The sequence below is a fragment of the Pseudogymnoascus verrucosus genome, assembly GCF_001662655.1.
Source record: "Pseudogymnoascus verrucosus strain UAMH 10579 unplaced genomic scaffold scaffold_2, whole genome shotgun sequence".
NCBI classification, from domain to species: domain Eukaryota; kingdom Fungi; phylum Ascomycota; class Leotiomycetes; order Thelebolales; family Thelebolaceae; genus Pseudogymnoascus; species Pseudogymnoascus verrucosus.
In genome coordinates, this window is record NW_017263653.1 from 783,452 (window position 1) to 811,085 (window position 27,634).

General features: G+C 48.9%; 11 protein-coding genes across 11 annotated transcripts; 6 read left to right on the plus strand and 5 right to left on the minus strand.

Annotated features, from left to right (window-relative positions):
* The first annotated feature begins 312 nt into the window (after window positions 1–312).
* VE01_00911 (uncharacterized protein) lies at window positions 313–1,895 on the plus strand. Its single transcript, XM_018270439.2, has 5 exons — window positions 313–455; window positions 520–764; window positions 826–973; window positions 1,027–1,299; window positions 1,349–1,895. The coding sequence occupies exons 1-5, from the start codon at window positions 369–371 to the stop codon at window positions 1,676–1,678; spliced, it is 1,083 nt and encodes a 360-aa protein (XP_018134775.1). The 5' UTR covers window positions 313–368; the 3' UTR covers window positions 1,679–1,895.
* Window positions 1,896–1,974: 79 nt separating this feature from the next.
* On the plus strand, window positions 1,975–3,775 carry VE01_10734 (uncharacterized protein). The gene has a single exon (XM_059464186.1). It carries the CDS (start codon window positions 2,085–2,087, stop codon window positions 3,717–3,719), a length of 1,635 nt encoding a protein of 544 aa, XP_059320169.1. The 5' UTR covers window positions 1,975–2,084; the 3' UTR covers window positions 3,720–3,775.
* Window positions 3,776–4,498: 723 nt separating this feature from the next.
* VE01_00912 (uncharacterized protein) lies at window positions 4,499–7,160 on the minus strand. The gene is made up of 4 exons (XM_018270440.2): window positions 6,692–7,160; window positions 5,838–6,640; window positions 5,651–5,781; window positions 4,499–5,596 (listed from the first exon to the last, which is right to left on the minus strand). Exons 1-4 carry the CDS (start codon window positions 6,738–6,740, stop codon window positions 4,681–4,683), a joined length of 1,899 nt encoding a protein of 632 aa, XP_018134774.1. The 5' UTR covers window positions 6,741–7,160; the 3' UTR covers window positions 4,499–4,680.
* Window positions 7,161–7,465: 305 nt separating this feature from the next.
* Window positions 7,466–8,222, plus strand: VE01_00913 (uncharacterized protein; the record flags this gene model as incomplete). The annotated part of the gene is made up of 2 exons (XM_018270441.1): window positions 7,466–7,615; window positions 8,154–8,222. The coding sequence occupies 2 exons, from the start codon at window positions 7,466–7,468 to the stop codon at window positions 8,220–8,222; spliced, it is 219 nt and encodes a 72-aa protein (XP_018134773.1).
* VE01_00914 (uncharacterized protein) lies at window positions 8,099–12,617 on the plus strand. The gene is made up of 4 exons (XM_018270442.2): window positions 8,099–9,662; window positions 9,710–10,273; window positions 10,366–11,063; window positions 11,199–12,617. The coding sequence occupies exons 1-4, from the start codon at window positions 8,902–8,904 to the stop codon at window positions 11,873–11,875; spliced, it is 2,700 nt and encodes an 899-aa protein (XP_018134780.2). The 5' UTR covers window positions 8,099–8,901; the 3' UTR covers window positions 11,876–12,617.
* On the minus strand, window positions 12,074–14,278 carry VE01_00916 (uncharacterized protein; the record flags this gene model as incomplete). Its single annotated transcript, XM_018270444.2, has 9 exons — window positions 12,074–12,369; window positions 12,432–12,604; window positions 12,658–13,053; window positions 13,103–13,213; window positions 13,264–13,370; window positions 13,423–13,607; window positions 13,693–13,843; window positions 13,978–14,122; window positions 14,210–14,278. The coding sequence occupies 9 exons, from the start codon at window positions 14,276–14,278 to the stop codon at window positions 12,192–12,194; spliced, it is 1,515 nt and encodes a 504-aa protein (XP_018134778.1). The 3' UTR covers window positions 12,074–12,191.
* Window positions 14,279–14,883: 605 nt separating this feature from the next.
* On the plus strand, window positions 14,884–17,435 carry VE01_00917 (uncharacterized protein). The gene is made up of 11 exons (XM_059463312.1): window positions 14,884–15,270; window positions 15,332–15,352; window positions 15,414–15,462; window positions 15,558–15,633; window positions 15,689–15,879; window positions 15,928–15,962; window positions 16,013–16,133; window positions 16,187–16,530; window positions 16,586–16,708; window positions 16,761–17,166; window positions 17,228–17,435. The coding sequence occupies exons 1-11, from the start codon at window positions 15,139–15,141 to the stop codon at window positions 17,395–17,397; spliced, it is 1,668 nt and encodes a 555-aa protein (XP_059320088.1). The 5' UTR covers window positions 14,884–15,138; the 3' UTR covers window positions 17,398–17,435.
* Window positions 17,436–18,547: 1,112 nt separating this feature from the next.
* Window positions 18,548–19,322, minus strand: VE01_00918 (uncharacterized protein; the record flags this gene model as incomplete). Its single annotated transcript, XM_018270446.1, has 3 exons — window positions 18,548–18,657; window positions 18,770–18,896; window positions 18,948–19,322. The coding sequence occupies 3 exons, from the start codon at window positions 19,320–19,322 to the stop codon at window positions 18,548–18,550; spliced, it is 612 nt and encodes a 203-aa protein (XP_018134772.1).
* Window positions 19,323–20,329: 1,007 nt separating this feature from the next.
* VE01_00919 (uncharacterized protein) lies at window positions 20,330–23,226 on the plus strand. Its single transcript, XM_059463313.1, has 6 exons — window positions 20,330–20,427; window positions 20,493–20,616; window positions 21,067–21,203; window positions 21,263–21,315; window positions 21,459–22,292; window positions 22,342–23,226. The coding sequence occupies exons 1-6, from the start codon at window positions 20,398–20,400 to the stop codon at window positions 23,066–23,068; spliced, it is 1,905 nt and encodes a 634-aa protein (XP_059320087.1). The 5' UTR covers window positions 20,330–20,397; the 3' UTR covers window positions 23,069–23,226.
* On the minus strand, window positions 22,997–24,498 carry VE01_00920 (uncharacterized protein; the record flags this gene model as incomplete). The annotated part of the gene is made up of 2 exons (XM_018270448.2): window positions 22,997–24,114; window positions 24,170–24,498. The coding sequence occupies 2 exons, from the start codon at window positions 24,496–24,498 to the stop codon at window positions 23,394–23,396; spliced, it is 1,050 nt and encodes a 349-aa protein (XP_018134932.1). The 3' UTR covers window positions 22,997–23,393.
* Window positions 24,499–25,451: 953 nt separating this feature from the next.
* On the minus strand, window positions 25,452–27,477 carry VE01_00921 (uncharacterized protein; the record flags this gene model as incomplete). The annotated part of the gene is made up of 3 exons (XM_018270449.2): window positions 27,027–27,477; window positions 26,409–26,914; window positions 25,452–26,235 (listed from the first exon to the last, which is right to left on the minus strand). Exons 1-3 carry the CDS (start codon window positions 27,039–27,041, stop codon window positions 25,452–25,454), a joined length of 1,305 nt encoding a protein of 434 aa, XP_018134933.1. The 5' UTR covers window positions 27,042–27,477.
* Window positions 27,478–27,634: the final 157 nt, after the last annotated feature.

The following is a 27,634-nucleotide window of genomic DNA, read 5'->3' on the forward strand; positions in this document are numbered from 1 at the left end:
TCGTATCTCAGACCGCAGTTCCTTAGTTACATACAGAATACAGGATGCTTGTATTCTGTTGCTGCAATGGAGAGTTCGCGTCTTTGGGACTCGTCTGTTTTTGGGTTCTGTCATGGTGACGATATGGATACTACTGGTTCTCGTCTTTTGGAATAGTCTGTTTTTGGGTTTGTCACGGTGACATTGCAGATGCTGTCTGCGTCTTTCGTACTAGTCGGTTTTTTGGGTTTGTCATGGTGACGTTATAGGCGCTAGTGTTGTGATGTCTCAATCGTATATGTACAGTGGGGGAGAACCCGAACAAGTAGACGTGGATCATTGATGATAGTATCCTTTGACGGTCCTACTGAGAATATCATTTCTAAACCATGGCATCCCAGGGCAGCGGCTTCCACGTCCTGTTGACAGGAGCGAACGGCTTTGTAGCCTCCCATATATTGTCGATCTTGCTTGCGGTAAGCATATATATCCAATTGTGGTCGGTCAAGGCCAGATATCTGATGGTGGTGCTATTTCTAGCGTGGGTATGCCGTTACCGCGACCGTACGCTCTAAGGAGAAAGCAGCCGACGTCGTAAAAACGCACCCCTCGTGGGAGGGCAAAATAGAATTCGCAATTGTCGCAGATTTCACCTCAGCAAAGCCATTCGACGAATTGTTCATTAATTCGAAAGCTCCTTTCACCCATATAATCCATACGGCATCCCCTTTGAACTTCCGAGTTGAAGATATTCAAAAGGAAATGATTGAGCCAGCCGTAAGAGGGTAAGCTAAGAGAATCGACACGATGTCCCTACAGCCTGGACCGAACTAACACACACTGCAGGACTACGGAGATTCTCAAGAGCGCCCATCACTACGGTGGCGCAACCCTGAAACGTTTCGTCTTGTTGGGAAGCGCAGTGTCCGTCCTGAACTCATTTGAGGATATCACGCGGGAAGGCCTGCCCTATACTGAGAAGAACTGGAATCCGGTATGGGCAGCTACACACATGATCCTAAAATTCGCTCACTTACTGCGGTGCAGGTAACGGCCGAGGAAGCCATCGCGAAAAAGGATACAGTTCTTGGATACAATGTCTCTAAGACAAGCGCGGAGTCTGCGGCTTGGGAATTTATAAAGTCAGAGTCACCCTGTTTTGATCTGGCTGTCATAAATCCGGATATCATTACAGGACCAATGATACACCCAATTTCTGGCCCAAAGTCTATTAACGAGACAAATCACTTTGCGATTGCAAGCTTTATTGACGGAACCCATCAGCAGGTTGAAGGGGTGACGTTTCCGTTCTACCATTTCGTAAGCTCTACTCATCTATGGCTTACCCCTAATCTAATTATTATCATAGGTGGACGTCCGCGATGTGGCTCGAAGCCATGTTGATGCTTTAACGAACACTCATGCCGGAAGCCAGCGGATTCTTCTAATCTCAGGCATTATCTCACCGCAATTAGTCGTGAATATCATCAGGAAGAATTTTCCTGCCCTGCGGGCCAGGGTTCCCGAAGGAAATCCCTCGCAGATCCTCCCACCAGGAGTGCATCCAACCGGATGGGATATGCGGTTGAGTCTAGATATTCTTTCTAAGGGAACAAAGGAACAAAGCTGGAAGTACATTGATCTAGAGACCAGTGTCACTGATGCCATTCGGACTATGATAGAGGCGAAGGTAATCTAGTCTCAGGGCCCGAAGACTTTGCTCTTCTTTCTGGATTCGTTAAGTTTCTTGTGGTAAAAGTTCTTTATAATGGCATAATTAACGAGTCTATTGCATTTTGCATGACATGAAGGGTAATTAGGGTCCTATCTAAAGACTTGTAGAGGCTTGCGTTAGGTTAGTTAGTAAGTGTTAGTTAGGTTATTATGTAGATGGGTCTTATCTATACTAGGGCTGTTTTACTACTTGTTAATTAGGTAAGCTTACACTCATTTATATATATATAGCTATTTAGAGTCCTAGAGACTTATTATATAGTTTATTAATAAAGTAACCTTCTATATAACGTAATTCACAAGCGAACGGATCACACAAGCGAACGGATCACCAAAACACCAAAACGCGTCAACTTAACAGAATTCAACTTATGGCAACACCAACTCAAGCTAAAACCTCTAATCAAGAGGGGAGAATACTTCTAGCTATTCAATCAATTAAAGAAGGACATATTCAAAGTATTCGAGCAAGCGCAATGTCGTACGATGTCCCATATACAACTCTCTATAGACGGTTGAATAGAGTAGCTTCCCGACGCGATTCTACTCCTAACTCTCGAAAATTAACTCTGTACGAAGAGTCAGCTCTCGTTCGGTATATCCTCGACCTAGATTCACGTGGATTTCCGCCCCGGCCGCAAGGTGTGCAAGAAATGGCAGACCTTCTACTCTCCGAACGAGGCGAAAGCCCTGTTGGGATAAACTGGACTACCAACTTCATTAAGCGTCGTACGGAAATCAAAGCAAAGTTCAGTCAGAAGTACGATTACAAACGAGCAAAATGCGAAGATCCTAAGATAATTGAAGGGTGGTTCTCCCTCGTACGAAACACAGTTGCAAAATATGGAATCTTAGAGCAGGATATCTACAACTTTGATGAAGCAGGTTTCGTAATGGGAGTTATTGCTACTGCAAAGGTAGTCACAAGCTCGGAAGCAAAGAGCCGTCTAAAGACTATACAGCCAGGGAATAGAGAGTGGGTATCAATTATTCAAGGTGTCAATTCGTATGGATGGGCACTCCCGCCATTCATCATTTTCAAGGCGCAGAATCACCTCTCTGCTTGGTACGAGGACTTAGGATTACCACACGACTGGGTAATTACACTAAGTGAGAATGGGTGGACTTCAAATTCAATTGGGTACGAGTGGATTCAACACTTCAATCGGCATACAAATGCTCGTACGGTTGGAACCTATCGCCTTCTTATTCTCGATGGGCATGAGAGCCACCTCTCTGCTCAATTTCAACACTACTGCATAGAACGGAAGATAATCACCCTCTGTATGCCACCACACTCCTCACACATTCTTCAGCCTCTTGATGTAAGCTGCTTTGCGCCACTAAAGCTTTCGTACGGAAAGCAGATTGAAACCTTCGTACGGAACCGGCTAAACCACATTACAAAGCTTGAGTTCCTCTCTGCATTTAAAGAAGCATTTAAAGCTACATTTACAGAGCAGAACATTAAGAGCGGATTCCGAGCTACAGGACTAGTTCCATACGAGCCACAGAATGTCCTCTCTCACTTAAATCTACACTTAAGGACTCCAACTCCTCCTATAGTTGAGAGCGGCAATTGGACTTCAAAGACTCCTCAAACTATACGGGAGCTTAACTTTCAAACAGAGCACATTAAGAACCGCATTGTACGACATCAGAACAGCTCTCCTACCTCAATTAATGATGCTGTTAGCTGCCTTGTTAAAGGGGCAGAAATGATGATGCATTCTGCTATTCTACTTAAGGCAGAAGTTAAGGCTCTACAGGCAGCAAATGAACAGAAAAAGAGGAGGGAAAGGAAGCGTAAGAGGCGTATAATGCAAGGGGGAAGCCTCTCCGTACGAGAGGGAGAGGATATACTTCAGAGTGCTGAGGTTGATGCTCAAGTCCGTACGGAGGTGGCAAGTGAGACTACTCGGCAGGGGGGTTCTATAGGCCGACAGCGACGATGTGGCACATGTGGTAATATAGGGCATAATGCTCGTACGTGCGAGAGGCGCTAGGAATCAATTGCGATCGAATACGGGTTATTATGTAGGGTGGTAGTGTAGTAGTAGGCAGTAATAGTCAATTTTGGTGTTTTGGTGATCCGTTCGCTTGTGTGATCCGTTCGCTTGTGAATTACGTTAAGTATTCTATATACTTTATATATAAGTACTTAATTTTATAATAGTACTAGCTTTAGCCTTATAGCTAGTAAATACTATTAATATATCTAAGGAGAATGCTCTAGGTTCGTCTCTGCTCCTTAGACATAGCCCGTTAGAGACTCTCTCTCCTAAGAGAACACCCCCCTAGAGGGCTCGACTCCCGTGAGCCTACTACCCCTATGAGCTTTCTCTATAGCATAGTGTTTCCTCATAATATCTCACGTGATGCCTATGCATGCACGGAAGAGAGTCTAAAGGCGAAAGGTCTGAGATGTTAAGTGTTCCTAGTGACGCCTCCCTATAACGCCATCAAGAAGTCTATAGTACAAAAGGACAAAAAACATACAACAGTGGGTATTCGCTGGTGGTCACCCACCCAAGTACTAATCCACCGATCTTATGTATGGCAGAGCGGACGGGATGCCCAGTTCTCTTGAGTCTATGGTCGTATGTGATAATTACTTGCGTATCCGTCTTTGGGGACTTGAACGAGGTCTGTGGCTGGCAAAACGAGCCATGTACATAGGGCTCAAAGGACGCATCCTAGAGACTCTCCCATCAACAACCTAGTACTCGACCGTCGAGCACTACAATGGACCCAAGGAGGAGGATATTCTGGCGATCAGTGTCCCGCCTGAGCATGTTGCAACTACGTTAAATAATCACTAAACGTCAAACATGGTGTTACAGATACTTGCTATTGTGATTCGCCTAACGTCTATGGCCGACCGTTGCTGGCTTTCTCTCCTATAAATATCTAGTACATCTTAAGGTTTATCGTACATAACTCGGGCTTCGCTACTACATGTCTCTGTCAGTTCCAAAACGTGGCATTCCACTCCGCAAAGCTCAACCCAGGAGCCAGCAGCAAGCTTGGGTCCAAGGTCCCCGGCTCCCTATCATCATACGTCCCATCCCAGCAGTGCTTCTTGAAGCACCTCTCGCATTGCCTCGTCCGCCTCATGCCCAACTTCTCTAGACTCCTCTCCACCACCGCGCAGCCCAGACATGCCGACCATTCGTCGTCCAGCATCCCATTGCCCTGCGTGAACGCATTAAAGGAGTTGTCAAAAATCTCGTACATCTGGGTGTTAGAAAAACTAGATTGCGTCCATGTGTAGTTCGTATATGCGCTATAGGGCGCGTTAGCCATGTATAGCACAATAGGCGATTGAGTGGTTCCGGTGGTTGTTAAATCGGCGTTACATCCAAAGAATGTTGGCCGCAGAGTGAAGTTCTTGTTTAACATAGTGCGGGGCGGGGGGACAATGGGGAATGGTAGGCCGGAGGCCTTTGCCGCAAGGTACGTGTTATGCATGCTAGTGCCGTTCAGCCACGCATAGGGCTCTGCGTCCGGATTGTCGTCCCAGGCGATGATAAACGAGGAAGCGCGCGCAGGTTGGATCTGTGACCAGAGAGGAATGGCTTGTCCTGCTTCGGAGCCGTCGACGAGGTTGAGGTCGCGGGGGATGCTTGAGGACGAGGAGGCGAATGGGTTGGGCCAGATGGCGTGGTCGACCTGGGCGGTGGATAAGCCGAAGATGCCTTTGAAGCCTTCGAGGAGCCCATTGAGGGTTGCATTGGGGAATAGGGAGAGGTCTCTTTGAGAGAGTGGCGTGCTTCTCTTGAGGTTGTTAATTGAGCGTTTGGGAAATGGGGCAAGAACGCCGTTGGAATCATTCTCGATTATCCAGAAGTTTGCTGCTGAGGTCGCGGTTCCCATCATCAAACTAGAACTGGTCACTTACCGCCATGTGAAATCAGAGATGGATGGACTATCATACCTTGAGCTGTCGAATCCGAGAGTACACATGCTGCTGTTCACCGGAACACCATCGTCAAGTCTCGTCCCCATCCACTCAGTGGGAGTAAACCCCTTTGTCCACGATCCAATTTCAAACGGGGTCATCTCATACTATTCGTCTGGTCAGTAACGCCCTTAAGATCATAAGATAAAGCAGGACATCGTACTGAAGTGGCATTATAATAAGGAACCTTCAGCCCAAAATACTCCTTATCATCATCAGTCAACTCACTCGCCTGCAGCATCGGCAGCGGCATCTGATGATTGACAAAATTGCTCAACCGTGCAATGCCCGACCAAGTATTATTAACCCCTCCATGCGGACCAGACAGGAACTCATACGCAGAATTACGACCCAAGTAATCTGAAGTGGATACATTAAACCCAGCTTTCAGCTTCGCAGCTATGTCTTCGAAAATCGACTCGGGGCTTCCAGGAGAGCTAGAATTCGAACCGCCGTCGGGTTGCGAAAGCCAGATCTGCACGATCTCGTCCACTGTGGGGAAGTTGTGCGAGGGGATCGAGGTGACGGGCCATGATCCCCCAGAGAGGCCGCTCAGGTACGTCAGGCTCTGGAGGAGCCCGCCGACACGCTGCTCGTTGGCTGCTTCCAGGCGAGAGTCTAACGCGCGGATGGCGCCGGTGCCAGTGTACGCGGATCTGTAACCGCCGCCGCTGATGGCAAGGCCCAGGGTTGGGACGTGGGCGTAGTTTGAGTGGCGAAGGGCTCGGATATACCTTGGGGTATCGAAATCCTCGAGGCAGAGGCGTTCAAGGTAGGTATCGAGAGCGTCTGCAACGACGCGCTTGCGGCCTCTTACCCACTCGGCTTCTTTTGGATTGAGCATCGCGGGAGGACGGATCCATTGCACGTCCGTTGGGCACTCGACGTAGATGGGTGCATAGCTGGTTGGTTGGTAGGTTGAAGGACAGAATGTAGCTGCGGCTTCTATGGTATTGCTCATGAGACCTGCATTTGGAGTAAGTTAGATATCCTGAGCAATGGGTGTTTAACACATACCAATAGCCACGGCGAGGACCGTCGACAGCTTCATCGTGGTTGACGACATTATTGCAAGTAGTGATGAAAAACTTGTAGTGACAATCTATTATTTCCGCGGAAAGCTCCATAGATTTATATGCCAAACGAGCTATCATGATGCCTAGTTGTACTACGCCTCTCAGCTCTTGGAGTCAGTGTTGCATCGGCACTTACCGGCCCTGTACATTATAAGGCGTTTTCGACTTCGTCTAACTCATATATACGTAAAGAAGACGCAAAGGAAGAAATTACAATATAGACCGGCGTAACTGTGGCCAGCATCGAGTTCATCTCCGTACTAATGCAGCCTACGGAAGGGTTCGCGGCGGCCTTTTATCATTGGGAACGAGAACGAGAACGAGAACGAGAACGAGAACGAGAACGATATCACACCCTTGTGGTGTACACTCTAATGCCATGAACGAACGAACCTAGCCGGATAGAAGCCGGCAGGCTGCTCGTTCTCGCTCCGGATGAATGCTGTAGGGCTGACTACTACGTAGCTATTACCGAACGAGCTGTTGGACGTGAATATACTAGGAAGTCATTTACCCCTTCCAATGCTTAAATTATTTTTATTCCTATCCCTGGGGAGGCCCCTCTCTCTTCTCTTGAATTTTTACACTTCTCATCATAGCCTCTTCTCATCTTCCCATCTTCCTACCCTCGCAACATTTTCTCAAGCAAACACTAACACCATATACACATACATCCTTTTTACCCCATCCTTCATCACCACCCTTACACATCGCCATGGCGCAAAACCCAGGCTACGGCTATGATGCGAAGGACCCCTCTGGCCGCCGTCCCTACGATCCTCGTGACGACTACGTCGCACCGCAGCCTAGCCCCCCTCCCGGCTACGACGACTACTCTCAGGCGCCGCTTCGTTGCGAGTATAATGTAAGGCGGTCCTCACGTGCCATCACGTGAGGAGCCACGCCGAAGGCAGCCCTACGGTGGAGCTGCCATTCGGGTATAGCCCGGTTATTAGGGTTCACGGTATGGGAAGATATCAGGGGCTGGAGCCTCAGTTGAGGACTCCAGTCAATAGTCGCTGTATCTACGTAGACCTATTGTTACGCTATATACCCTCACTTTCCTGCCTTCTGATCTGGTTCCCTGAACTCCCGCGTGACCCTAGGCCTACGGCCTTACATATAACCTACCCCTCGCCTCAGCAGTCCCAGCATTCTCGCGGATGAAGCATAGGAACAACATAGTCGTCGGTTTATTGCATTGTTGCATAGCTCCTCGCACGTCGTCCACACCCTGAAAGGCGCAGAACCTTATCTCGAGTAAGTGATAGGAGCCTTGAAGGGGACGTTGTTGACTTACTTGGTCCATTATAAAAAGTGGCTGACTAAGCAATTTACTGCCAATTATGGTGTGGTTAGGAACTACCCGATCAATGGTTGATTGCTTCCTAAATCTGCCTTAGGCCTCCGAAAAGGCCGCATCCTGTGTCTTTGATTACGGCGACGGCTTCATGGAAACGGGGGACGGTTAGTCGATTATGATGTCTGCCATAAGCCTTTCGAAAGGCTGCATTCTGTGTATTCGATCACCACAACGGTTTCGTGGAAACAGAGGATTGGTCGGTTCCGAAATCTGCCTCGGGCCTCTTAAATGGATGCAGCCATTCAAGAGGCCCAAGGCAGATTTGCGATTATGACCTCTAGGAAAAGAATGATGGTTGATTGGCTTCGGTAATTTAATCTGCACTGCTCTTCTAGTTCAGGAATTACCCCGAGGCCCAGAATCCACAGCAACTCGGAAAGCGCAAAAGTGGTTGACTAGTTCTAAAATGTGGCGCACACCCTCATTATGGCGAGGCTGAGTTCTGATGCATCTCGAGCCTCCGACCTACCGAATACATGTATCCAGCACTGTACTATTCCCATCCGTCGTCCATTTCATCATATTATTAGCAACTTTAGCGTTGCCTCTCTTACAAGCATCTAGTTTAGCAATTCCTGCGATCTTGATCTTATCTACGAACATCTCGTCATCTCCTTGAGTGATCTTTCAATCGCGGATATACCATACCTAGGCCTGATCGAAGTTGTGATAGAACTTAAGCTTGCCCCATTTACTTGGATTAGCTATAAATAGGGTTGCATATTTGGCTGGTTTTGTATGCAGTTTGCGAAGACTTTGCGCCCTATCCTTCTTCAACATTCTTAAGGATGGACCCATTCTCACTCTCTCTGGACATCGCAGGCCTTGTGGGGCTTGTAGCAAAAGCATTAGCAGTCACGAAAGATTACCTCTCAAAAGTTAAACATGCGAAGGAGTCAGTCATTACCTTGATCATTGAACTGGAAGCACTGAAATCGAATCTATCCAGCCTTGATGCGCTACTTCGCAGTGATTCGGTACGAGCACATGGCCTGGCCTTCCAGCGAACTTCAGTACTTCGATCGTGTGCGTTGGCTTGTGATGGTAATCTAAAGTCTTTATGCAAGAAGCTGGACCAAGTGGGTGATAGTAGGATTGGCCGATATGTGTGGCCGCTCAGTGAAAAGGAGCATCAGAAAACAATGCAGGAGCTCCGAACTTTTACCCAATGGATGCAATTTGCGCTCTCTGTTGATGGCTGCTCGCTCCTTTCTCGGACCTCGGATGACGTCCTTAAGATTATGGGGCAACAATTAGAGAGCTTTAAATCATTAGCAAGTCTCGAAGCCCAGACGGTGCAGCTGCAGGAGGCTGTCGCGCACCAAACACGCTTACTAAAAGACGACCGGAATGCAGAGACAAGACATGATATCCTTAATTGGTTATCAAAGATAGAGCATGATAAAAGGCACCATTCTATACGGTCATATAGAATTCAGGGCACAGGTAGTTGGTTGTTAGAGCGATCGGAGTATGTGCAATGGCGAGATGATGGCTCAAATGTTCTTTGGTGTCATGGAATTCAAGGCTCCGGAAAAAGTGTTTTAATGTGCGCAGCCATCACTTCATAAATGTGTAAAAGCTGACAGTATATAGATCTATTGTCATCGACGAGCTTAAACGCTCAATATCTAGTCCTGAATCTCCCATCGTTTTCTTCTACTTTGACTATTGGGACAAGGACAATCAGACCCCGACCAGACTTCTATCAAGCATCTTAAAACAAATTGTCGCCGCGATCCCAGACACTCCCAAATGTGTGATCGATGCATATAGCAAGACTCAAGGAGTTGGTGAATTCTTACAAGTTCACGAGCTCGAAAACATGATTTCCGAAATCACTTCGACCGTTCGCCGAGTTTACATCATTATAGACGCACTTGATGAGTGCGATGAGTCAAGACACCGCAAAATTGTCCTTCAGTCCCTCTGTCGCATGACGCAGATTCCAAATATCCGTCTACTTATAACTAGTCGTCAATATACCTACGACATAGAAGAGGCTTTTCATACGCATTCTCAGATTGTAATCCATGCTCATGAATCTGACCTCAGACGTTACATGCACCATCAGCTTGATTGTACCGATATTAGCGATATTGTCGATGGCGATTTTGTGTCTAAGGTGGTAGAGACACTCATTAACAGGGCACAGGGAATGTGAGTAAGCCTATAATCTATCTGCCTTGCTCGACAATACTTTGCAGCATTGAAAGGGCTAGGGCCTGAGAAATTTATGCTAAGTCGAGCAGGTTCCTCCTCCCAATCCTTCAACTTCGTTCTGTGTTAAATGAACCTACAGTGGGTGAGATGGAAGATGCGCTTGTCAACTTATCTCGCAGCCTTCCTGAAGCTTTTGAGGAAACAGTCGCGCGCATTCAGCAACTCCCTGAAAGCTGGAGAAGGCTAGCGACAAATACTCTGATGTGGATATGTCACACTAAGCGCCCATTAACGATACCCGAACTGATTGAAGTACTTTCTGTCAGACTAGGCCAAACAAACATGAGCACAAAGCACTGTCCTTTACCAAGGATGATAGTAGAATGCTGCCAGGGCCTCGTGACTCTCGACCTAGAGAGCATGAGTATTCGTTTCGCTCATTACGCAATTCAGGAGTACCTGATGGTACGAAGCGAAGAGCTCTTCCCTTGTTTAGAGAGTAATATGGCCGCAATATGCCTAACCTATTTACTTAGCCGTGCTTTTAACGAGGGACCATGTTCGGAAGAACGTGAAATCCGTTCTCGCATTGACAAGAATCCATTCCTTTCGTACGCTTGCCGGTATTGGGGCGTGCATGTGCAAAGCTGTGAGGCAGATCGAAATGTTAAGCAGCTTGCTTTCGATTTCTTTGCTTCTCATAGTGCAGTAGCACGAGCATACCAAATCATGGAGTTTGAAAAAGGACGCCTAGAGACGTATTGGACCCCAGAGGAAAGCTTTAGCGGTTAGTATTCCTAGATTCCATTCTTCCCATTCTTGACTCATTTACCAGAGACATACTTCTTCCCACCTAAATTACATCTTAATACTCGTGCAGTTTTTTTTAGAGAAGTAATACTGATCCTACTGTTCTGAACAGTGACGGCGCTCCATCATGCCAGCTATTTCGGACTTGAAAATATAATTCGTAACCTTCTTGACCAGCGAACATATCACATAGATGCACAAACGAAAATGGGTACTACACCACTCATAAAAGCTGCATGTGCGAGCCCGGCAGGCCACCCCTCAATTGTTAAGATGCTACTACAACGAGGTGCTAATCCATACTTGGGTAATTGGTATGGCAATACTCTACTCTGCGCTGCCGAAGCTGGATGCTCTACCACAATTCGTCAGCTTGTCGACTATGGCATGAATCCGAATGAGAGGGGGCATCATGGCCGTCCTCCAATACATTGCACCTTAGACAACGATTGCTTCGGAGCCTTTGAGACACTAATAGAGCTGGGAGCTGACATTAACTTTAAAGGTGTATCAGTCTTCCACGAGGCAATTATTAATGGCTGCGTCAACATTGTCGACTTAGTTCTCCAGCGACACTGGGCTGAGCTAGAACATAGAACCACGGAAAAGGGTCTTACCGCAATGCACTTCGCTGCGATGGGGAAGAATATGGCGATTATATCAAGACTTCTCGAGGCTGGAGCAGATATTAATGCACAAGATAACGAAGGTTGCACTGCTCTTGACTACGTGGATAATGGTCTCAACAAAGATATAGTCAGCCTTTTACTAGACCATGGTGCAGAGTGAGAATGAAATTTGAAGGCTCCTCAGTCAAGGGCCTGTGAGTTTAACTACAAGAACACTCTCGCTACCTCAAATACGCTACGTTCAGCAAAGGTCATAGGTGCAGTTCTAATGTCATGGTATGTATTACGGACGTTACAGTAGAGGGGGTTGAGAGAGATGTAGATGCGATGACAGATATCCTATTTAGGGTTGCAAAGGCTAGGAAATTATTCATAAGTGATAATACAAACATAACGGTTAATCCTTATGACAAAGAGGTGTGTGCTAAACGAGCCTAGAGTCGGGAGGTTTTGAGTTCTATGCCATCATCTCGAAATCACAGTCTCGTAAGAAACTGAACTTCCAAACGAACCACCGGCACAGCAGCAACCCATTCTAGTCTTTCCGGCAATGTTGCCTCCCTCGACAGCATAGATGTGCCTGAATCCGGCAACGTGAGCCGGAAAGACTTCAGGATCTGTGATAACGAGAGATACAGTTCGAGATATGCGAAACTGGTACATGATATTAGAATTCCTGCACAGCTACACGTGATGGAGTGGAAGGGGTGCCTTACTGCGCGCCAATACAAACGAACGAGCCCTTCGAGAACGGGATGTAGTACTCGTCGCGCAGCGGATTAATCGATTCGGCGTCGCCATCCAGCCATCGTGTAGGACGGTAGATTTCGGGGGAGGGAAAGGCGGCTTTATCGCGGAGATACCAGATTGGTGAACTGCTAATTACGGTCTGGGATGGGAGAAATCAGTATACGTTCGTGCTGAAGATGGAAAAATACGTACGCCTCCTGGAATGAACTTCCCCGCCAGCGTCGCGCCATCTTTAGGCACGATGCGCGGCAGCATTGCGGCCGCGGCACCAGCCCATCGGATGCCTTCTTTGACAGCGGCGCGGAGACGTGGGAGCGCTTCGAGCCCGGTCATGTCGGTTGGCCAGTGCGCGAGGGCGAGGTCGGCGGCTAGGCTGTCTTGGAAGGAGATGTCGTGGGCGAGTCCCCAGAGGATGTGGGCGAGTGTTAGGGAGGTAGTATCAGTTCCGGGCCCAAGCATCTCTTTGGCTTCGGAGAGGGCGATGGCGGGGGGGAGGCGCGAGCGGATCATGGTGGAGATGAAGTTTGGGTGTGGCTCGAAGGGTAGCTTTGAGATGGATGTGAGGCGTTCAAGTTGGGAAGATGCCCACTGTTTTGGTTAGGGGTTGTGGTGTGATGTGAAGGATGGTGGTACTCACTTTGTCGAAGTCTTTCATCGCGGTTGTTGAGAGAGTTTGCCAGCCTGTGAAATTGTAAAGTATAGACTCGATGCGGTACCAAGCCGTAGTCACGCTTGGTAGGTTGGACAACTGCATGCACTAAGTATTATGATTGTCAATAGAAGGAAGAAACTACATACTAAGGCCATAATTTGTGCCTTGTCATCGTTCTCCTTGATAATGTTGACATCATGGCCGCTCCCCCAAGCGGCAATTGCACCAATATCTTCGCCAAATCCAAAGGAGGCTGTAAGCCATGTCAGACAAGAATACGCATTTGATCGTCAATGCGAACTCACCAACAATATCGGCCTCTAATGCTCGACATGCTCGGGCAAGCTCAACTGGCTGCACACCTCGTTGGCGTAATAGGAGCACAAACGCAGCTATTTTTTCAGTCATGTATTCTTCTAAAAGGTTCATTTTGCTCCGGTTGAAAATCTGGCCCATTAACCGGCGTCTCTGAGCGTGTTCGTATGCGTCCCTAATAAACGATTAGCAACTGCAAGCTAGATGTCATATACTTTTAGATAGCATCAATTACTATATCTCAATTCATATGTACTCACGTAATTGAAAACAATCCAGGATGAGCATCTTGCACGAACCCTCCGTAAACTCGCGGATCCTTTATAAAAGGACTCTGAACAGTATTGACGGTTTTGTAGATATCTAGTGAGTAGAAAGAGAGTTCCTTTGGACCAATACGAACTAAGGGTCCTGTTGTTCTAGTCAGCTGTCAGTATGTGCAAATCTTCTAAGTTGAAAATCAAGATATGCACAGCTTTAGACTTTAGGACAGAATCGAACTTTCTAGAAAAAAGAGCAAGGAAATCTCGTAGGTTCATACATACCGTACTTTTCATGAAGGCGTGGCAGGTCTAGCGTGATACGTCCTCTATGCTCTGAAGGGAAAGCCCATAGCAATCTAGACACAGGTGCTAAGATTCCTGCATTTGGGATTAACGAAAGTGGAGAGATGAAGTACGCATAGCTGAGCTTTGATGCTCAAGTGTCAGTAATTGACGTTTTTAGATCTTCTTTCATTCCCTTAATATTAATGAGAAAATACACAAGTTGACTTACCCATAATAGGATATAGATGAAAGAACCGGCTAGAAGCCAGAGGACGATGCTGATTGTCCACTCCGCCATGCTGAAACCAGAACTCAAAGCCTAGTAAGGCGTGAAATTTATTATCGTGATTATTTCGACAGCTTCTCTTCAACGAGGGCAATAAAGAAGCTGATAGTACTAATGAAAAATTTATACTCTGCCTAGAAGCGACAGTGACGGTAGTCCTTTTAATTGTGCGGCATTCGGAGAAGGCCGACGAAGCTTGATAGCGGGACTTGAACTTCTTTCTTGGTAATTACTCCGTACGCCTTTCTCCGTTTTTTCCTCTATATCATCCTTGTTATAGGCACGCATACCCGTTTAGGGCATTAAGCGCGGATGATGTGCTTGTAAGTATCTCGCTTCATTTTTGGAGGTCGATGCCGATGGTCGATGGCGAGCTTCACACTACCTCATATGGGGTATGGTCTCTATTTCTTCGGAAATGACCCTGAAAAGACCCTGCGACTTTCCTGGCCAGATGCTAACTATCGTACCTCTGTAGAAGTCTGAATTGCACCATTCCCGCTAACATTCCACGACCACAGCCGCGTACCACATTCCGGCATTCGCCGCTGCTAATGATAGATAACGACAGCGAGAAACGCGAGGCTACCCTCTTTCTCATTTCCTCACTTTGACAGCAGACGCAATTAACTAATACTTTGATACAAGGCTGTTCAGCATGCCGGCAGATTAATCTTATGCTCGTCTGCCCATACCAGTCAGGTAGCTGGTGGAATCCGCTTTCTAGGATAAGTCTCGAGCATAACTGCTCATGCCTGTCTCTGAAGCCCTCAAGTATAACAAGGTTGCCATGCCCTCCATTGTAACTGCCTTGTCTAGTAATCCCCTCCCTAGTCCTGCTTTCATAGTCATCGCTACATTCCTATGCAGCCATGGTCACTTCCGACGTCGTTACTGCGACTGCCACCGCAGAAACCATAACGCACCCTTCGGTGAATAATGCTTCCTCCGTGGGCGAGGAAGCAAAGGTCCAGGATGCCGCAACAGCTGATGCGATTCTATTAGTGAGTGGCCAGAGAGTAATTATCACCAGCTCTGATTTGCTGACACTACTCGACTGCGCAGGAAACTTTAGGATACAAGCCTGTATGTTCACCGCAAGGGCTGCTTATTCCGCTGATGGATACGGTGCTGATAATTGCCGTAGGTCCTACATCGCACATATGGCTTAATTGAGAATTTCTCTACAACTTTCGGTACGTTGTCGTACCTCTCTTCCTGCCCTCTATACACCCTAAATCTTGAAAATCCTATATGACATGTATTTATTTCAGTACTGACTATAACCTAGCTGCGCTGTACTTCGTGGGCGGAGTTCGAGTCACCTTCAGTACTGGTATTGCTGCTGGTGGAAATCTAGCATACTGGTTCGTATACTCCGCTCGTCCTTGTCTTTGTATCATAGTTTCTAATCATATGCAGGACGAGTTATATTATCACCTGCGTCTTCACTTTCATTACCGCTGCTGTCATCGCCGAGGTGTGCTCGGCCTCGCCATCTGCTGGTTCCATCTACTTGTGGGCTGCAGAATCAGGAGGTCCTAAATACGGACGACTCTTTGGATTTGTGGTGGCTTGGTGGAGCACTACAGCATGGACAACGTTTTGCGCCAGTAAGATATCCACTAACATCTACGGAGGCACCGCTCACACGTTACCAGGCAACACTCAAGCTGCTGTCAACTACATGCTTTCTGTAAGGTACTTGATCTCAACTACTCATAACTAAAACTCATGTATTGGTAGGAAATTACCGTCTTTGGCCTGGACTTCCCCTCAGACTCCTCTGATGTCAAGTTCCGAGCAGTTCAATGGATCTGCACTGAAGTGCTTCTAGGATTAGCCGTTCTCGTCAACTTTCTGCCTCGTGAGTTCCTCTCATCCATGAAGAGATGTTGACCTGACTAATATTGCCAATAGCACGCTTGTTCCGCTATGTGTTCTACTGGTCGTCCTTCTTCGTAATTCTAGACTTCCTCCTCAACGTCATCTGGCTCCCAATTGGAACAGCTAACACACTGGGTTTCCGTACTGCCGAAGAAGCGTTTATGACTACCTATAACGGCACCGGTGCCCCTGATGGCTGGAATTGGTGTCTTTCCTATCTTGCAACGGCTGGCATCTTGATCGGATTTGATGCTTCGGGCCATGTTGCAGAAGAGACCAAAGATGCAACTGTTAACGCGGCAAGGGGAATCTTCTGGAGCACTGTAGTGAGCGGAATCGGTGGATTCTTAACAATCATCCTGTTCTTGTTCTGCGTTGTAAGTCACAGCCATGATTTTATGTTGAGATATGACCATGCTGACCGTTTTCCAGCCTGACGCTGATACGCTCTTCTCCTTTGGCTCCCCGCAACCCTTCGTCCCGCTCTACGCCGTTCTCCTCGGCCAAGGCGGACACATTTTCATGAACGTGGTCTGCGTCGTAGCATTGTGGCTGGCAAGTCGCGTTTCTGCACTATTTAGACATCAGCTAACATACCGCTCTTCAGAACACTATAATCGCCATAGTCGCCGCCTCCCGCCTCGTCTTTGCCGTAGCCCGTGATGGGGTCCTCCCTTTCTCCGGCTGGGTCTCGCACGTCTCCGCCGAAGGCCAACCTCGTAACGCCGTCCTCGTAGTCTGGGGCATTGCCAGTATCGTCACCTGCACGATCCTACCATCGGGCGTTGCTTTCACTTCCCTGATCTCCGCAGCAGGTGTCCCCTCTGCAGCTGCATACGGCTTGATCTGCTTCGGGAGATTCTTCCTCACTCCAAACAATTTCCCCAAGCCTCGATGGAACCTGGGAAGGCTGAGCAAGCCCTTCCAGTTCATTGGCATTTTCTGGAATGGCTGGGTCGTGGCCATATTGTTTTCCCCATATGTTTTCCCTGTTACTGGCGAGAGTTTGAACTGTGAGTTTTTGTTTTGCACTTCACTTATACCAAATTCGTCCATGCTGACTACATTCACTAGATGCACCAATAATCATGGCGGTAGTGACGATCTTTGCCCTTATTTCCTGGTGGTTCACCCCCGAAACCTCATGGCTGCCTAAAACCCGCATCGCGAACTTCATCGAGAGTAAGGGCGAGGGCGACTTGTTGGATGCGAATAAGGGAATAGTGCCGACAAAAAATTACTAATCCTCTAGCTGTAGAGAATTATAGTATATAAAGAAGGAATAGTAGCTGGATTAATTGAACATGCATTTCACTTCTAATCAGTTGGACCCTACTCACTCACCCTGCTCACCTCCCAGCTCACCCAGCTCACCCCTCGCCTTACCCCTCTTTTGACGCGACCTGATTCACGAGCTGTATGTTGCAAAGTCACGCCTTGTAGGGGCCTCGCTAGTGAAGCCATGCACACAGACTGTTCACGTCAGTTTAGGCACCAGTCTGTTGTGGCCTGTTTCTGGCTGAGGAACGCTTCAACGCTTCGCGGCTAAGGTCCTACCCTTCTCTGCATTTGATTCTCTAACAGTCCGCAGTCTCAACTGTGTCAAGGCGACATTGGCAAATGAAATCCCGTCTTTTCCTAACCACCGAGCTACTAAATGGGGCCTGCTTCAATTCCACCTACTCCCATGCTTTTATGGATTAATAGTTGTGCGGAATATTATATATCTTCCTTCTCAATACACGGGATTGTTTTTTCGGAATTGAACCACCATGTTATTTTGCCCGTCATTTTCGTGCTTAGCCATTGGCGCTTATGGGACAGGTTGATTCCCACATTGTCTGACGCAACGCAAACAATAACCCCAGTTTTGCCGTCTATAGAAGTGGCTTCTGCAAAATGAAGACTGATAGGATGTTCAATTGTAGCTGTTGCGGACAGACCCACGCGACACTGGCCTAATGCCTCCCTGTGACCACTCGAGTACGTTAATAATATTCCTAAACAACAGTTGTCTAGATTGTTAAGGTCACTCCCACGCTCATCGAAGAACAAGCAAACTTGTTTAACATCTTCTAACGAAGCGCAAGAATGGAAAAGATCCCACTTATTATGGAAACTTGGAGGGTGTTGTAGAATTTCCGGTGAATCTAATTGGATATCGTCTAGTAATGTTTGCCCAAAGCAATGGATTGGGTCTCCGTCATCTGCATCCTCGTGAATAAGGTGTGAGACTTGACCTTTGCTCAAACAAATCTCCACGGAATCATCTGCCTGTGGGTCGAGACAAGGTCCAAAAACGTGGTATCTACCAAGGGTAGTTCTTATCTGCCACAATCAGAAAGGGGGAAGTGGTAGGAAGTCAGATTCTTACCATGAGTGCGATATCAGTTGTCAATTTGCGAGGACCATATCGTCGACGAATCCAAACCCCACGGATTCCTTCATTTGGAGCCAAAGGAAAATATATCCAAATGAGGGGGTCCTTCCGATAGTGGCATAGTCTTTTATACGTATCAGCAGCTAAAGATCTGTTTTCCTTATGGGCGTAGATCCCATATATTTTTGGTCCGTTGCAAAAGACACTGATTCCTGTACACTGCTCTGTTACTATACATCTCATGCGCATTGGCTTGGAAAGTCCATCATTCACAATCGTGAATTGGTCAGGGGGTGCCGGTGTATCCCATAGCATTAGCGTATCTATTGATGTTCTTATGGGATCAAGACGCAGAAAGTCTCCCTATCTGGTCATCAGTTTCTTAAGTACAAAATGTCAACTCAGGGTTCTTACATTTGTCCTTATAAGGTAATCATCTAGTCGGCTTAGCTTGTCAACGATAAACCACAAGCAGTCTGGGAATTTGCTATCCGCAACAGTTGGACGATCTTCAAGCAGCTGGAACGCACGGATTCCAAGAGTGTCAAGGCTGATAATGAAATATCTCGGGTCTTTGGGCGGGACATTCTGTTCAAACTGCATGCGAGAACCATGAATAGCTCTAAAGTCCTCTCGATACCAGCCGTATAGTTCATGAGGTTGTATAGCTTCGGCCGCGGGTTCTAGCCTATCTAGGCTCTCCGGATGCCACGCAAGTACGAATGAAAATATCGATATCAAAGGCGTCTCGGCTTTTTCTAGGACCTTAGTTACGATTTCTTGTGCCATCATATTTACAGCCTTTAAGCGGGATCGTAATTCTTTCGTCTCGGGGTATGTCGTATTCTCTTCTATTGAAAATCGAGGCGTATTACACTCTGACACGTAATAACGAGCTCCTGGAATAGGATTTAACCATAACCCAAGATGCCACATGTGTGAGAGCCGTGTTTTTGGCCTTCTAGTCCGGAGTACATTGATTCAATCCGAATGGATCACGAACGCCAAAGGGGACTGACGACAGGTATGGCATGGCCCATGGAGGCAGAGACGCCAGTTTTTCTTTTCGCCATTATATACAACAGTCGTATATTGAAGTTCATAGCCGCGGGCGGGAAATTTAAAGCATAGTGTATGACCTCTGTAATCTGAGCCAAACCCAAGAACTATCTTCGTTAGTAAAATATCAAAATATTCGAATAGAACATACCTGCAAAGGAATTTTCTAAAACACAAACATGATTCCGGCAAAGCAGGCAACACAAATTCGAAAGCTGAACATGGTGCTCCATCTTAGTTATGCTAACATCTGTGAGCTTCACTTGCTCTCTCAAGTCGGCAGCTCGCTTCTTGTGACTCCTCTCCAATACTCAGCCTTGCATTGTCCTTATTTCTTCATCATTCCTCCAGTCTTGTCTAGATGAGTAGAGCGTAGCCTCCTTTGGAGGCAGAAGTGAATGTGGTGGTAGTCCCATCAATTTTGTAGATCAAATGAAGGTGTATGTTTAAGCTGATCCCAAGGCACCGAGCTAGGTTTATGTTAGCTTGAAGTGAGCGTGGGTAACTAAACGGAAAGGTTGTGTAAAGTAGTAGGCAAATGCAGCTATAAACAGTTGCAAATCGCCAACAGTGTATACTAGTTATAAATGATCGAGAGCCTTTATTTCGTTGAAGTTGTCATAAAGGCCTACTGGCAGCGATAAGGGCCTATATGCGCTCTTATCGCCAAGGTGGCCGCCCTGGTGAATCAGCCCCGCCCCAAGTTTTGGATCTTTCTGTATGACTGCATAATTGCTAACATCCTGATCATCGTTAGGACAGGCTCTACGAACACTTTTGGGCAGCAAGCGTATCGACGACTCTAATGGATGGATTATGGCTCGACAGTATCAATGTATGTAAACTCTTTCCATAAAATGTCGCTATATTTTGAGGACCAATATATTTCGTGTCTTATAGTTGAACTTTGATCTGCTCGATGTGAATGTAATCCCCTTACTGGTTGCAAACCCATGGACCAAATCCCATCTCTGTTTCCCCTGGAGACTGCCAGGACCAGTTATATGCCAGCGTGTGTATCTGGGTGAGTCCAGCGTCCTGCAACCGGGTTATTATTCACTCTGGACGACCCAATTCGTTTGTAAATTTCCAACAAACACATGGAATGAAACGGTAGGCCAGCTACCTGCAATCAAATTTCCTTCCTCATCAAAAACAACATTTCCTAGCTTCCTTCTTCAATTGGATAGCTATCACAATGGGCGACAATATCGATCGTTTGCGAGCCCTTCTAGGAGAAGGAGCCTGGGAAGCTCCTGCTTCTCCAGAAGAATCATCCCAGGACGGCACAGCAAAAGACCCAATAGACTATCTATCAACAGACCCAGAAGATGATGAGAAAATCCTCAGCATCTCGCGTGTACTTGGTGGCGAAATGGACCCCAAGAATATCATTGGCATGCTATTTCACATTCACTTGACTTCAAAAACTGTTCGATTCATTTCAAAGCTAACATTTATATCTCTTCTATAGTGCCAGAATCTGAGCCAGAGCTTCCTGCCTATGATTTGGAGACCGGAGAGCTTGCACCAGCTGGGCACAATTTTGTGCCGCTGAAAGCCCTGGAGAAGTACCACCACACGTATGTGGAAGGCGCCAATCGATATAAGGTATGGGCTCCCAGTGAAGTTCTAGCAGAATTAACTAGACGCTGATTTGTGCCTTGCAGGTGAATCGTAACTACTTTGACAAACAAAAGTTCTATACACACGAATGGGATTTGTAAGTTTTGACCCTGCGAGTCCCCGGAGAATGTTTGCTTTCTCTGAAACAATCCAACTACCACCCAGTTTTGTTTCAAAGCGGCACTTTTTATCTGGACTTCTCTATATCAACCACCTCAAACGTGTCACTAACTGTTAAAGTTTCTACATCTACCCACCACCAGAGTTGTCTCCCAACGCAAGTGTGTTGGTGCCACTCGCTCAAGTGGAGCACTTCATCTGGATCATAAACAGACACCTGAAAACCCACCTCGGCATACCAATCATGGAGAGAGACCCCGGATTTATCATCGACTGCCCCAACGATGGCACGCCCCGTCCAAGATACATTGGTCGTTCGAACGACTATGAAACAGCGGTCCTTACCAAAAAGGCCATCCCCTCCAAAGGGTACAGGCCACCAAACGAACCTGCTTCGAGCACCAAACCATCCGATGAATCCCTAGAGGCTTTCAAAGAGAGGATGGAGGAGATGCTCGAGATGGACAGGAAGAAGAAGCAAGCTCTCAAGACGAAGAAGCAAGCTGAGCGATATGCGAAACAGCAGGGATGGAACCATGTGACGAAGCGTGTGCAGCGTTATCTTGGCCTCAGAGAGAGGCAGACAGAGGTTGATGAATGGGGCATCAAAATTTCAGCTCCTAGCCCTGGAGATGGTCTGGCTAAAATCGAAGCTGATCTAGCTAAGCTCAACATCAAGACGCAGATTGATGTCACCAAACCCGCGCCCTTCGAGCAGGAATCATCGGTGGTTTTCATCTGTGTTGACATCGAAGCCTACGAGAAAAACCACAGACTCATCACAGAAATCGGAATCGCTACACTTGATACAGCGGATATTACGAACATCTCCCCCGAAGAGCGAGGGACAAGCTGGTTCTCAGCCATCCGCGCTCGCCACTTCAGAATAAAAGAGTATGGCCATCTGAACAACACAGAATATCTCCAAGGCTGCGCCGACATGTTCCGCTTTGGGTAAGTAGAAACCCCGCCCCTCGTCCAACACAACTTTAACATCCCACAGGACAAGTGAATGGATCAAAATCGCCGACGCCCCCAAATCCGTCGCCGACTGTTTCAAGCCCCCCTTCTCCAACCCCCTCTCCCTCTCCCCCATCGACCCCTCTGAAAAACGCAAAATCGTGCTCGTCGGCCATGACCTCCCCCAGGATATCGCCTTCCTCCGCCAACTCGGCTACGACCCTGGTAATCTCCCCAACCTCCTCGAATGCACCGACACCGCGCACATGTACCGTGCGTTCCGGCGGGAACCTAACAATAGCGGGCTGGGGAAGGTGTTAGCCGATCTCGATATCGCGGGGTGGGACCTCCATAATGCTGGGAATGACGCGGTATACACGCTGCAGGCCATGGTGGCCATTGCTGTCAAGGCGCTGGTTGAGAAACAGGACATCCGAGAGAGGGAGAAGGAGGTTATGGAGCAGAAGATCAAGGAGGCCATGGAGGCTGCGGCGGAGGTGGTGAGGGAGAATAAGGAGGGGTGGAGCTCGGGGGGCGAGGATAGTGATGGGGGCATTCCGGGGCCGCCGTTGGGGGAGGAGAAGACGACGCAGCAGCACCATGGACCGCCGGGGATGAATAGGAAGGAGAATTCTGGGCGTGGGGGGTCGAATTATGGGGCTGCGAGGGGGGCGAGGTCGTCGTGGAGGCGGGGGAGTGGGTCGAATCTGGCTCCGGTTCGTAAACCGGCGAGGGAGGGTAATGACGCAGCCCGATCTGGATGGTGGTAGTTGTGAAGGTTTTACGTTAGGGAGCAATCGTTGATTTTCAGCTATGGTAGCTCTTTCGACACTGTATCATATATGGCACCACGGGATGGACGGGGGCAGAACACAGCTGCTGAGCAGGTAGCACTATTCTAGACTGTAGAATGGACAATGCAACAGCCTGACATTATTTATTCCCACCAAAGTAAACCAATACACCTATAAGCTATCAACGCACACCATCCCCCCTTTTCATCCCACAAAACTCACAAATAAACACCCCACGCACACATCCACCTCCATACCCCATAATAAACCAATAACACCATAAAGCACAACCCCAAACCACCTAAACATCCACATCCCCCACCACCCCCAGCGCCACCCCACTCACCACAACAGCCGTCACCCAAACCCCCGCATACGCCACTGCCCCGCACGCTTCCACGCCCTCAATGCCCTTCACGAGCGCAAACGTATTCGCGCCCCCCAACGACGCCAGGATGGCCGTACGCCTCAGCACCTCTTTCATCCTCTCACTGTAACCGCAGACGTTATACCTAACATGCTCCCCAAGCCCCGAACTCACAGCATCGAACTCCGGTTTCGTGGTTGAGAGACTCGAGGTCGAGGGCGCGAGGATAAACGACCGTGCTGCGAGTCCGGAGACCAGGGTGAGAGGGAGGAGGGAGATGAAACTCGATGAGTGTGCGGCGGCGACGGAGGGGAGGTTGTTGAACTGTGTTGCGAGTGTGGTGGGGAGGAATGTGGCGTAGGAGATTGAGAGGACGAGGCTGTGTATGCAAGCCGCGAGGAGGGTGGTGAGGATTTTCGCGCCCCCGTCTATTTCCGGCGCCTCAGCGGTGGTGCGGCGCGTCTTAGGCGGCGGGATGAGCGCGATGGGGAGGGTGGTGGAGAGTATCGTGATCACAAGAGAAAGAATTGTCGGCGTCGCCCGGGTGTTATAAAAGTAGTGGAGCAGAAACAGTACCGGTCCCTGAGAAAACAGCGACAGGGCAGCGACTTCAGAAGCGCTGTACCCATTACACCAAGCTATACCGAGCTCAATCCTATATCAATCATCAGCACTACCATCCTACACGCTTCCAAGAAAGAGAAACTCACGACCTCCACCCCACCACCACACCAAGCTCCCCCCACCCCTCCGCCCTCCTTGCAACATGTCCTACCCCCCCATCCCCAAACTGCGTCGCGAGTTGATGTAAGACCGTCGAGATAGCCAACCCCATCGTCGCGAGAACAGGGAGCCGGATAGCAGGCGAGAGGGGCGCTCCGGCGCGCAATTCTTCTGCTGATATCGATGGGGCGATGGGGGTGGAGGATGTGCGTTTCGCGACTGTAGTGGACTTCGCAGCGCGAGGTGTAGATGCCGCGGTGGCCTTGGTGGCTGCAGCTGCGGCTGTGGCAGCTTGGTCGCCTTTGCGGGTTCGCATTTTGCTTGGTGGTTTTCGGAAACGATTTGCGAGAGTGAGGAATTGGAGTGTCAAGATGGTTTTCTTTGACACTGGAGTTTCTTTGTGTCGTGTGCCTTGCGCCCGTTGTTGGAGGAGGTTGGTAGTGGGGATTGGATGGAGGGGAGCGTGGGTTGCGGCTGCGGCTGGGGGAGTGTAAATAAACGAGGTGACGTCGTCGCGGCGGGTATAATGCGGGAGTCCCTCCGACAACTGCTAGGGCGCGGGGGGTAGTAACGACGTAATTGACAGGAACTTTTTTAAAAAAAATCTGGGCAAGCAAACAAAAAAAATACTGGAGCATGCGACGATCAGGTGTGTTTGACGTGTCGATCTGAGGATTTTTTTTGATCTAACGTCGGTTTGACGCGTCTTTGGGATTTTGGGATTTACTACTGTAGGTTTGAAGGTTTGTGCATTTTGGGGGTTCGATTTAGTTACGTGACTTGATGTGCGACACGGATTTGTGTATGCATCTTGTGTGACTATGGGGATGGGACGCTGGAATCAGACTAATATGCAGCTGGTGGCAGAAGCAGTAGCACGCAAACAAATCAGGGCCCTCTCGTCCCTCGAAACGTGGTGTTAACGCGCTCGTAAGACGTGAGAATGAGTCATTGGTCATGTTATGAATATCTCGATTGCTTCCTACATAATCGTTTATAGATGTCCCCCAAGGGATCTAGCAGCGTGCGTCGCCGCCCCCTCAACAAGAAGCCCCTTCAATCCTGCCCTCTCCCGCGGCTCGCGAGTCTCCCACTTCAACCGATGGTTAATGATAAGGGTTTCCATATCCGGTACTGAGAGAATTTTTCGCCCGCGAGCGCGCTGCGGCAAAAAAAAGGGTGTGTGGTTAAGACGCAATAAGGAAATCAGTTTGATTCACAAGTCCCTGGCGCCCCGCTATAACACAATAGTTCTCCGCACCCCCCTCTCTATTCCTCCATGCGGCCGAATACGCCGTCGTCGTCTTCGTCGCTGCGGCCGCGAGAGCGCGAGTCGTAGTCGTCGTCGTCTGCGACGCTCTCCTCGCTCTCCTCCATCTTGACGTCGCCGTCGTGCTGTTCACGTCCGCGGATGTAGCTCGTCGGCGCTGAGCCCTGGTGGTTGGGCGTCAGAGTCGTGCCGGAGAAGCCTTGGGCGAGGTATCTCGCTGGAAGCGGAGGTACGGGCGGTACATCTGGTGGGAGGGTGACGGGCCCGGTTCTGGGCGTGCCGAACGAGCAGCTGAGAAGCTCGACGGCCGCTGCTAGGCCAGCTTCGTCTTCTAGGCCACCAGCGCTGATCCCAGATGATAGTGGGCGGCCACTCTGGCTCTGTTGGCCGAATGAGCCGAACGCGGATCCGTTCGACATACTTCCTACGTGGAGCCCGTTTGATGGCGCGGATTGGTAAGACCGGGAGAAGTTGTTTCCGCTGCTGTATCGCTTTCTGTGGCCCGCGAACGAGCTGCCAGTGTACGACTGGCCGTATGTTGCCTCGGTCTGAGGCGGAGGTGTGGTGTCGGTAGAGCTCAGGCCGTCGCGCGGGTCGGAGGACCCTGATGCGGCTGGCGACGCAGAGTCTTGATCGGAGTTGAAATCCTTCGCGGATGGTGGTGGTGTTGGCCCGTCTTGGTTCATGGCGACTAGAACCGATGCTGCTTCGAGCAGTTGGACCTGCTGGTGCTTTGAAATCAATAGTTTCGAGGTGTACGACCATTCTGGTGTGTGTTCCCATCTGCAGCAAAAAGTCATGTCAGCAACAATTGATGGCTCGTCAACAATTTCAGGGAGCGAGAAGGGACCCGCAGCAGATTCCTGCTGCGGTGAGAGATCAAGGGCGGGAGTAGGACGGAGGGCACGAACAAATGTTTTGTTAGACAACTGCTGTGCTTGTATCCCTTCCCGCACTTATCACATCTCAAGTCGTTCTTCTTTCCGTCGCTCTTGACCGAGGATTGACCCTCGCTAGCGCGCCTCATGCGCGCCTTGTTGAAGCTATCACCCTCGTCGTCCATCTCGTCGTTCTGCTCGTCATCGATCGCGCTCTCATCGCGCTCAGCCTTGCGACCCGCCATGAGCGATAGCCGATGTCCGGGGAGACTGCTCGGCGGCGTCGCGAGGCCAGCAAACTTGGAGCCGCCAGGCCGCGACGTTGTGTGCCTTCTTGATGACGCGGTCGGCATAGGCGCCGACAATGTGGCTTCTCCCATCTCGCGGACTGCCGCGGCCACGGCGGCCGCATTGGCAGAGCCGCTCTTCCTTCGTGTGACGCGGTGTGTAGGAACCAGCGAGCCGGCGGATATGGAGTGTGAGTGGTGGCGTGGGTGACTGCTTCGCGCGGGTAAGCTGGAGCCCAGGGCGGAAGACATCGAGAGTCGGTGTTGGCCGAGAGGCCGAGCTGGGTGTTGTATGTCCTGTAGAGTAGCCATTGATCAGTATGGGCGGATTGCAAGGTGAAGTGCGGTACGGTGCGGTAGAATTGGTGACAAATTGGAGTGGGAGATCAGGGAAAGCTGGCGTGCATACCTTGGAGGAAGCCATGGCGGCAGTGGTTTATATGGACGGAAAGTGGCGGGTAATAATTTCAAGTCGATTGAATCATAGACCGGCCCTCAATCCTCGAAGCCGATTAGGTAGCGACAATATGAGGGTAGGGCAAACAAAATAGTCCGTTAGAGAAGCAATAAAAAAAGTTGTAGAATAATTGAAGCTCAGCTCCCTTTGTGCTTTGTGTGGTGGAGGTGGTGAGTGGTAAGTGGTGGTGGTTGGTGGTGGTTTCGTATGGTGGCAGGTGAGTGGTGGGCAGGTGAGAGGGTGAGTTGGATGTATTGGATGTATATGCGATGGGTGTGTGAGTAGGCGGTAGGTGGTAGATGGTAAGGGTGGGTGGTGGTAGGTAGGTGTGGATGGATGGCTGATGGATGGTGGAGGTGGATTAGAGAGGTGGGGAGGGATTGTGGACGGATGGAGATGGATTGTGGATGGCTGATTATTGGGCGCAGGCAGGGCTGTGGGCTATGGTGGGCTGTAAGTATTGGATAGCAGTGAACACAGTACGGGGATACAAGAGTACAGCGGGGTACAAGAAGGGAGTGGTAAGGAATTGGTTATCTGTACTATCTGTACTATCTGTA